The sequence below is a fragment of the Corvus brachyrhynchos genome, unplaced genomic scaffold (genome assembly GCF_000691975.1).
Source record: "Corvus brachyrhynchos isolate BGI_N302 unplaced genomic scaffold, ASM69197v1 scaffold65, whole genome shotgun sequence".
In the NCBI taxonomy this organism is placed as follows: Eukaryota; Metazoa; Chordata; class Aves; order Passeriformes; family Corvidae; genus Corvus; species Corvus brachyrhynchos.
Genome location: NW_008238365.1, coordinates 779,506 through 789,685, shown reverse-complemented (window position 1 = coordinate 789,685; position 10,180 = coordinate 779,506). Strand labels below are relative to the sequence as shown.

Here is a 10,180-nt window from a genome sequence, read left to right as displayed (position 1 = left end):
TAAATCTTGAGCGGGGTTTGGGGTGTTTTTTTTTTTTTTTTTTTTTTTGTGTGTGTGTGTCTCTCTCTCTCTCTGTTTTACTTTCAGAGCAATAACTTAACTTTTGTCCTTGCTCTGTTGAGCAAAAGTGAAAGTTAGATGCTGGGTGCAAACTTCTGCAATCAGTTATCCTTTTTAACCTTTCATAGCTGTAGATTCCTCGTGCGGAGGAGACTTGGTGAAAAATCAGTCGCCTCAAAAAGTAAACCGGGAGCGATTGAAGCTTTCTCTTCTCTGAGTAAAACAGCTTAATTATAACAGAAACATTTGCTCCTGCAGTCACCTCCACAAGAGGCAGTTAATTAAAATCTGTCACTGCCCAACCAGGGGCTTCAACTGGAACCTCCTGTGCTCTCCAGGCTGGATGGGGAGCATGACACCCTCCTGTTATTCCTGCAGATGCTCACGGAAGACACTGAGGGAGAGGAGCAGGAGCGTTCTCGATAGTCCTGTCTCGGCACGATACCAGTCTAGGTTTGAATTGTTGCCACCTTGAACGCACTGGGCTGTATTTGAAATCTTAACAAAAAGATGTAATTTCACTTCCACCTGGCCCGTGGCAACAGGTGCAGGTTTATGGAGTAGCTTCTGGAATGTTCTAGCACTCGAGGCGGGGTATGGGCAGGCCCAGCGCTGCCACGCCAAGCCCTAGAGGGGAAAATACAGCCCGGTTCCTGTGCCTAAGTTTTAGTTCTGTGGGTTTTTCCCCCTTCCCCAGAACCTTTGCTCTTGAAGATGGTGAGTAGCCAGCCTAAGTACGATCTAATTCGGGAGGTTGGTCGTGGCAGTTATGGTGTGGTGTACGAAGCGGTCGTCAGGAGGACCTGTGCCCGCGTGGCCGTGAAAAAGATCCGGTGCCACGCTCCGGAGAACGTGGAACTGGCTCTGCGCGAGTTCTGGGCCCTTAGCAGTATCAAGAGCCAGCACCCCAACGTCATTCACCTGGAGGAGTGCATCTTGCAGAAAGATGGCATGGTGCAGAAGATGTCCCATGGCTCCAGCTCCTCCCTTTATTTACAGGTACACGAAGCCGAGGGAACGGGGTGGAAGGAATCGGTAACAATGTGGAGCTGGGGGGAAGGAGGTGGGGCAGCCAGGGTCGTGGTTTTGAGGTGTGCTCAGATAGGTGAGGGGATTGTTTGCATTGCTGACACCCGGAATTTAATAGAGGTCTTTAAAAAAACTGAACAATCACCTGGATCTTGGGACTTGGAGCCGTGCTGCTCTAAAAGACTCCAGAATTTGTATTTCATGCAAATCTGCTTTGATAATTTGCGGAAGCCTCACAGGTGAAGCCCAGGGGAGGTGCAGGCTGTGGAGTTCTTGGCAGCAGCCCTGCTGCAGGTTAAAGAGCACTCCTGTCCTGGGATAGAGCTTGGAGGAAATCCATCCTGGGTGTCCTTGGAAGAGGAAGTCACTGTCTTGTTTTGTAGGAAGCCAACACTTAAAACTCTTTCAGAAACAAGAAGCAATTGGTAGCACATCATGAGCTGTTTCTTTTTTTCATAAATAAATATTAGGCTCTTGAAAGAGGGGTGAAGGTATGATAAATAAGGGAATAAATATCAGTCTGAAAGCATCCTTTAAGTTTGAAGATGTGTATTTTTGAAGAATAAGTAGCTCTGGGAAGACACTGAAAGATAATCTAATTAATTCCCTTGTCAAGAAGCAGCCCCAAGTATAAATCACCCCTTGGCAGAAATTTGTGTCCCTGGTTTAAAAAGCCAGCAGCCTGCTCAGTGTTTGCTGTGTTATCCCTAGTCAGCTCTCATCATTTCAGTTTTCATTGTCATTCCCGCTGTCTGCTGTGGGCCTTTTGTTGGTGAGCAGCCCTGCAGATCCCGTTGTGCCGGGTGCTGTCCGAGCCTGAGAACCAGGATCCTTGGCTTTGCCAGCTCCCTGTGGCTTGGGAGCCGTTCCTGACTTGTTCTCATGCAGGGATTAGGCTAAAATTATACTGGCCAGCTCATGGGGGAGAAGTCAGTGCCTTACCTTCCTGGTTTTAGTGGAGCTGCCAGGGATTGCTTCCAACTTGAGGGCAGATGTGCAGGGAGGAGCTTTGAAAGCCCCAGGGTGGAATTGTAAGGTGGGGGAAGAGCTTCCAGCTCACCCCCAGCGCTGGTTTGGATGGTGGTGCTGGAGAGCAGCTGGCACAGGCACCTGGCCCCTGCCAGGCACAAACACCACAGATTGTTGTGCTGCTCCAGAGGGAAGAGCAAAGGGCAGAGCTGAGCTGACTGGCAGGGTCACTTTCTGGTAGCCTGGGCTAAACTAAGGACAATCAGACACCCCTGTCCTCTCCCAGGTGATGTCACAGAGCTGAGCTGCTGCTCTGTGTGAGGAGACTGAGGAAGGGGTGTCACCCTCTCCTGGGGCAGATTCTTAGTGCCAGCTGAACCAAATCTGTGGAGTTTGAGTCCTGAATTAGCTTTGTCTGCTGGTGCTTTGCCACTGTCACAGATGTAGGGGGTGGATTTTGTTGTCTTAACTCGCACAACATCTGCAAGTTCAGCTCCTGTGACTCCATGGAGGGCAGAGCTGTGTTGGTGCCCTGTTGGCAGAGGAGACTCCCTGCTCTCCTGAGATACCTTAATCTCACTGTTCCTGACTACAAACCCTAAATAAGACATTTTTTAGCTCTAAAATAGATTTACTGTTTAAATTGGTCTGGGAAGGTAGCTGTGAATTACTACCATTTCTTTTCTTGAAAAGGTCCCTTTTTAAAAGCACTTCAAGATGCCTCTCTGAGTATTAGCACACAGCATAATTTTTGAAAGCCAGATTGATTTAGTATCCATTGGTTTACTGCTAACAGAAATAATTGCAGGACTTTGCTTGCAGAGCTGCCTCAGAGGAGCTGAAGAGGCAAATGCAGTTGTGTAAACAGGATTAGTAAAAGTGATTGCAGGTTTTACTTTGCTTTCGGTGTGAAGCAGCTGTGAGAACTGGCTGCTCAGCTTGTGTTCCTGAAAATACCATGCGGATAATGATGGTGGGAAGGGTGTTCCGTGCTCAGCTGTGCCTGTAGATCAGTGTTCTCCTGAGCTCAGGGGTCCTGTGTTAACTTGCTGGAATTCATTAATGTGTCAGGAATGGAGAACAGGCTTTAAAAATCTCTCACGGATAAATACAGCTGCGTGGAGTTACTTGTGAGACTTTGTTTATCCCGAAAAGCTGTTGGCAAAGTGGGTGGGACAGGCTTTGTCAGGGTGGGACACTGTCCAGCTGGGACAGATGGGAGGGTAATGGCCACTGGGTATCTTTAAAAATTCTGTTATCAGGGTCGAGCTCCACTTCTGGGCAGGAGCCTGAGCTTGATATGCTCCACACAAGTGAAGATAAGGAGGCTGGCAAATACATTGTGATTTTTTTTTTTTTTTTTTCCTTTTCCATAAAAACATTTGCATAATGTTTACTTTTCCCCGTTGCAATATCTTGCTCTCTGGATTGTTGAGAGGAGGATCAAACAATCCTAGAATGGTTTGGGTTGGAAGGGATCTTAAACCCCATCTCATTCCCATGGGCAGGGACACCTTCCACTATCCCAGGTTGCTCCAACCTGGCCTCGGACACTTCCAGGGGTTCAGGGGCAGCCACAGCTTCTCTGGGTAGCCTGTGCCAGGGCCTCAGCAGCCCCACAGGGAAGAAATCCTTCTGTATAATTAACCCAAATTTCCCCTCTCCGTGAAGATCCTGCTTTCATTCATTTTTTCCATCATATCCTTTCATTCTCATGTTCATCAGGTAGTTACGACATTTCTTTTCCCCGTTGCAGCTTGTAGAAACCTCATTAAAAGGAGAAATAGCCTTTGACCCCAAAAGTGCTTATTACCTGTGGTTTGTGATGGATTTCTGTGATGGAGGAGACATGAACGAGTACCTGCTGTCCCGAAAGCCCAACCGCAAGACCAACACCAGCTTCATGCTGCAGCTCAGCAGCGCCCTGGCCTTCCTGCACAAAAACCAGATCATCCATCGGGACCTCAAGCCCGACAACATCCTCATCTCCCAGAGCAGGGTGGATGCCAGCGACCCAGAGCCCACCCTGAAGGTGGCGGATTTTGGGCTGAGCAAGGTGTGCTCGGCCTCCGGGCAGAACCCCGAGGAGCCCGTCAACGTCAATAAATGTTTCCTGTCCACTGCCTGCGGCACCGACTTCTACATGGCCCCCGAGGTGTGGGAGGGACACTACACGGCCAAGGCAGACATCTTCGCCCTGGGCATCATCATCTGGGCCATGCTGGAGAGGATCACCTTCATCGACACCGAGACCAAGAAGGAGCTGCTGGGCAGTTACGTGAAGCAGGGCACGGCCATCGTGCCCGTGGGCGAGGCGCTGCTGGAGAACCCCAAGATGGAGCTGCTCATCCCCGTGAAGAAGAAGTCCATGAACGCCCGGATGAAGCAGCTGATCAAGGAGATGCTGGCGGCCAACCCGCAGGACCGGCCCGACGCCTTCGAGCTGGAGCTGAGATTGGTCAACATCGCCTTCAAGGACAGCAGCTGGGACACGTGAAGGGGCTCGGCGGGAGCTGCCTGGCAGGCAGAGCCTGAGCTCACCTGCAGGGGGTGGTTTTCACCTCACTGGAGTTTCCCGACAGGAATGTTGAGTTGGCCACAGTGTAAAATCCCAGAGTGAGACGTGAGGGTGTTCCTTGGTGTGCACTGGCAGGGGGATGTTGAAAGAGCCAACACTACTTGATTTCCAGCACTCTGTCATGGAGTGTCTCATACATTCCAGTTTCCTATGTCAGTATTAGGAACTCTCATGGAAAAAAAAAAAAGAAAAAGGTTTGCATGCTGGCAGTGCAAATCTTAAGGCTTTGTAATGTAATCTGTGTATATATTTATGTACATGAGTGACTGGGAGCGTGTGGCACTTAAATTATTTGCTGTGGGTCTGGATGACTGGGGTCTGCTAGAAAACTGGGTGAGGAAGGTGGGTGAGAAACACTCCTTCTTCCCCAGGCCTGAATGACTTTATTATTTATTTTTGTTATCTGATTTCAGAGACTTGACTTTGTAAACAAAAAAAAGCAATGCAAGGGGATCAGCTGCTTTTGAAGTGCTAACGTGGCTGATCTTAGCACTTAGAGCTTAATGAGCTCATCACTGAGGGAGTCAAATTAAAAATGTACAGTCAGGTGCTGGCAGGGGACTGGGTCATTGATCATTTGATTTTGCTTTTATTTATCGATTAATCTGCCTTTTCTCAACATGCTTTCTGCTCTGGTGTCTATAATCCAATAGCACCTTGAGGATTTATCACAGCAGAATTCTGTGCCATTCCTCAGTTGATGGAAACATGGATGAGGGAATCCAGCAGCATGTTCTTAAAATCCTTCAAAATGCAGTGGCAGCACAGTTTTCCCACTAACTGGATCCAGCTGATAATCCTGGCCATGGCCTTTTCCTCTCTGGCACTGCCCCTGATCCAGTGGGGATGAGGGGACAGAGGTGGCTCTGGCCCGTGGCTCACACCTGGTGTCAGAGCTGGGAGAAGGCTCGGTGACAGGTATGTGAAGGGTGCCAGCCTGGGTTGATTTATTTTTTTTTATTTATTTCTCCTCCTTTTAAAGAAGTGATCTTTATTTGAAAGCGCATATGGGAGGATGGGGAGCTTTGGAGCAGCTGGAAGCTGCTTATCCCCAGCTCTTGTTGCACAGAGCAGATTGAGGCTGGGAGAGGTTTTGCTGAGGCCACCTGACTCTGCAGGGCTGACAGAAGCTCTTTGTACCAGCACAACACTTTGTTCTTTTGGGTGCAGGACTGACCTTTTCCGTGCAGTTTGACCTTTTGGAACAAGCAGAGTTAAAATTGCCTTTAAAGCTGCAGGAAAGGCCAGTTTTCTTAATAAATTCAATTTAATTTTTTTCTTCCACCCAAATATTACTTGAAAATGGCTGTAAGTATTTCCATGTATAATTTGCTTTTTGAATACTGTTCCCTCTTAGTGCCTGGGGAGCAGTTCTGGGCACTCAGTGTTTATTCTTTGAGTGTGAATAAACAAAATACCATTTTTTTGTTTTTCCAAGAGCAAAAAAGATTCTGATTCCACCCAGCTGCTGAGGCTTTACAGGCCACAGGTGGTTCTTAGCTGGTGCTGTGTGAGGCTTTACAGGCCACAGGTGGTTCTTAGCTGGTGCTGTGTGAGCTGGTGCCCGTCACCCAGCTGGCCTTAGTTTGTAATTCTTGTTATTTTCTTTCACTTCATCGTTTTAGGGAGTGATCCTCAGACAAACACACTTCACTTCTGTGCCAGCTCTGCCTCCCAGTTCTCACATCTCAGCAGGGTCACTGGATGAGTAAAGTTTGAAGGGGGTTTATAATTCACGTTAAACTTGAGAGCTTTTTAAAAATAAGGGGGTGAGCGTCCCCTTCTCTCACCCAGGCAGAAGTCATAACCAGGGTGTGAACCTCCTGCAGAGTAACACTGCTCCCCTCTGAGGTGCTTTGTGACTCACCCAATTCCCCTCTGCAGGGTTCCACTGCCTGCAGGGCAGAAATGAGGGAATGGCACAGGGAAGTCTTGGGGTTTTTGACTCCCAAAGTGTTTCTTTGCACTGATTGCCACTTTATAGGTCGGGGGTGCCTGAAATCCCCCTCATGGTGCTTATCCTCGCTGTTGGGTGACACTGGTAGTCCTCGAGCTCTGTGTTCTCTTTGAGTTTTGTTGTCTGAGGTCTTTGTTTTGAGAAAACAAATCAAGTTGTTGTAGCAGCTGCGGGGTCGTTCACCAGCGTGACACGAAGTCAAGACGCTTTCCAGTGCTTGGGAAAGATTTTTTTTTTCCATGTTTTTCTTTAAAAACTGTAAAATATATTTTATGGAGAATTTATAATGAGGAAAATTATTGTGTAATTTATTAAGTTCATGACTGTTTTTGAAATAAAATCTTGAATTTCAATGAAGTTTTAGGATTTTTTATGGGGAAGTGCTTTCGGTCAGTGCAGTGTCAGTGCTGCCCTCCAGGGACAGCATCCTGCTGCTCCCACATGCCCTGAGAAACCTCAGGAATAAAGGTGAGGAAACTTCATTACTTATCCATGACAGGCAAGTGTAGCCCTCATTTGCATGTTTTAATTAGCAGTGCTCTGGACAGAGGGTTCTGCAGACTGGAAATGCTGTAAATGAGTTCCTCTTGGAATTTACCCACAACAAACCCAAGCCCAGTGCTCTCCCCTGTGCCTGCACCTGTGGATTCCTGGTGCCAGGAGTGGGCAGATTCCCACCTGGCAGGAGCCTTGTGCTTAAGTCAATGCAGTTTGGATTTAGATTCCTTTTTTTTTAGGGGGTAAAGAATAAAGACCTTTAGTAAAGGAGAAAGTCCCACTTCTGGTTTAGTTCTAAGAGTGGTGATTTTAAATACAGACACAAGCTGAATTCCTTCCCCACAAAATGAAAAACAAACCATATATATATATATAAACTATATATATAATATATACTGTACTTTAAATATATTTAGCCCATAGGGCAGGCAGGGAACTCTGCAGGGAAATGCCCTGGTGCAGAAATTCGATATAATTGAGCCCCATCTGGGCTGGGAGAACCCGAGCTCAGCTCTGCTTTCCTCGATCTGCAGAGGCTTCAGGCTGCAGCTTGCCCGTTCCTGGGCTGGGGTTGGGAGCTCGCCTTGTTGGTGTTTTTGCTTTGTTTTGGTTCAAGCAGAGTTTCCCTCGGCACAACCCACGGCGTGCTGGCAGCTGGAGCTTTGGGGGGAGATAAATCCCCCTCCAGGGAGCCCCAGCCTCCACCCCACCCCTTGGAAAGGCCCTCCCTGCACGGAAACAACTTCCCCCCCACCCCACAGGCTCAGGTGGCCTTTGGACTGCGGGTGGCACAAACAGCCCCTGCTCTGTGTGGCTTTTCCCTTTGCTCCATCTCTTCCCCCACTCCGTGCCCCGTGAATCCTCCCGGGGGCCATCGGTGGCTCCGTGCTTTGGATCCTTCCTGGCACTTTGGGGACGGGAGGGTTTGGCCCAGGGAGAACCAGCTGGGAGCATCTGAACACCAACTCCAGCGGGTGGTGCTGGCCGGGGCTGCTCGGTTCCCCCTTTGGTTGGAGGGGCCGGTTCTGCAATTTCTGTGCTTCAGCACAAGAAAGGCTGAGGGATGTGCCTGGAATGCCACAAACCATCCAGAGCGTCTGAGGGACACGGGGGAGGTGGGAATACCAGACTGAGCTGCTGCAGATGCTGTTGAGGAGCTCTGGAAGTGTTTTGGGGGAATCTGAAACCCCATTTTTAGGAGCAGGGTGATGTCAAGTGACCTGAGGATGGGCCAGGCACCACCGCTGGAAGAGGAGCCTGGGCCATGTTCTTGCTCATTTCAGAGGCCCCTTTACTCTCAGGTTTGGGATGGAACCAGATGCAGCAGTGGCGGGTTCAGCCCCCCATCCTGACCCTGGGCTTGCTTCCCTCAGTCCTGGCAGCTCATTCCATCTCTGTCTTTCCTGGCTGTCCCTGTGGTCTCAGCTCTGCCCAGCCCTCGCCTGCCGTGGGGTTTGGAGCCCCTTTGAGGGGTTGGAACATCCACAGGAGCCTCTCCTGGGCCCGGCTGCTCCAGTTCCAACTCGCACCAACACGTGGGTGCCTGCCTCGGATTAGGTGCTGGTTTCACATTTATTCATGCCCCTTTGAACCCTTGATATTTTTAAACTTGTCTAACAAGCCTTCCACCCCTGCCCTCTCCTGAAGGAAAGCCTGAGCCCTCTTTGGCTCCTCCCCGGGCGGTGGCATTTGCATGGAGTTCGGGCCTGAGGAGCTGCTGTGGGCTGTGAAAGTGAACCAGCCAGTAGAGACAGCTGGCTGGGCCACCAGGTGCTGCATTCCCAGCTGCACCCAAGTGATTTCTGAAATTATGTTTTGAAAGGAGAAACGTATCTGGAAAGAGCTCAGCAGGACACGGTGGCTTCTGGTCACCTGGAGGGGTTGGAGCAGTGCTGGGAGCAGGGTTGGTTCATCAGGAGAGGAAAATGCTGTGGAAGGAGGATCTGTGCTCTGGGACTCGTGGCCTTTGGGGACCTTCTCAGCCTTTTCTCACCCTGGAAGTTTCCACAGCTGGCCCCAGCTGTGGCTGGGTTTCACCTGGGGTTGTTTTGCTTGCCCAGCTCTGTGCTCCCTTCCAGCCGCATGGAAGAGCAGAGAGAGCTCTGAGTAACCTTAAATAAAACCAAGGGACTTGAGCATCCACATGACTCCAAAAAGCCCCCTGGTGCATCCACAGGAGGCTGAAAATGGGGTAAATGCCTTCCTAGAAGTCACAGGGACAAAACCCTTATCACCAGGAAAAGGAGGAGCTGCCTGGGAGTTTGATGCCAGGAAGAGCCCCTCAAATCATCCCTTTTTTTATCCCAAAGGGAATCTGCCTTACCCAAATATTCCAGCTCAACAGCAAGTGCCTGGCAGGGGCTCCAAGGAGGGTGACCACTCTGGGACAGGCATTTGGGAAGAGCATCCCATGGGGACAGGCTGCATCCGCCAGGGAAAGGTGATTTCAAGGCCGCTCTTACTCACTTGTGGCCACAACAGCTTCCAGGATTCCAGCTTGGAAAATAAAACACTTCCTAATGAACAGTGACTCATGTTGCCTGGAGTTAAAATTAAGGTCCATGAGGGAATCCAGGGGCAGATCCCAGAGCTGCCACGGGTTTCTCTGTCACTTGGCCTGATCCTATTCCCTGTCTTCCACCGGATATTCTCAAGTGCTGCCGCATCCTGCACACAGAGCCCAAGTGTTGCCTGCTTTGCTCCTCTCCAGGTTTATTAGAATAAAAGAGGTGGTTTGTCCCTTCCTTGCTTTCACTGGGAATTTTTTCCAGTGCCTGCAGAGCTTGAACAAGGCCTGGTCCCTCTCATCCTGCCCAGCTTCCATTTTAGCCCCCGTTTTCGTCAGCACAGGAATCCTGGCCCCAGCCCCTTCCTGGTCCTGCTGCCATGGCCGGGAAGGTGCTGGATGCAGCCCCAGCCCCGTTCCTGGCACTGGCTCTGGAGCAGCAGCTCCTCAGGAAGGAACTGGGGTGGGGACAGAAGTGCTCGGGGACAGGTCCCCTCTCATCCCGGGATCTGGGGCCGAATGCCGTGGCTTTGTCCCCACTGGAGCCTCCCCAGTGCCTGTGACCAGCCTGGGCCGGGCTGTG

At 50.1% G+C, this 10,180-nt stretch overlaps 1 protein-coding gene across 1 annotated transcript; it reads left to right on the top strand.

Annotated features, from left to right (window-relative positions):
* The first annotated feature begins 23 nt into the window (after nucleotides 1-23).
* Nucleotides 24-6,946, top strand: PDIK1L (PDLIM1 interacting kinase 1 like). The gene is made up of 2 exons (XM_017736237.1): nucleotides 24-1,059; nucleotides 3,815-6,946. The coding sequence occupies exons 1-2, from the start codon at nucleotides 775-777 to the stop codon at nucleotides 4,553-4,555; spliced, it is 1,026 nt and encodes a 341-aa protein (XP_017591726.1). The 5' UTR covers nucleotides 24-774; the 3' UTR covers nucleotides 4,556-6,946.
* The last annotated feature ends 3,234 nt before the right edge of the window (nucleotides 6,947-10,180 follow it).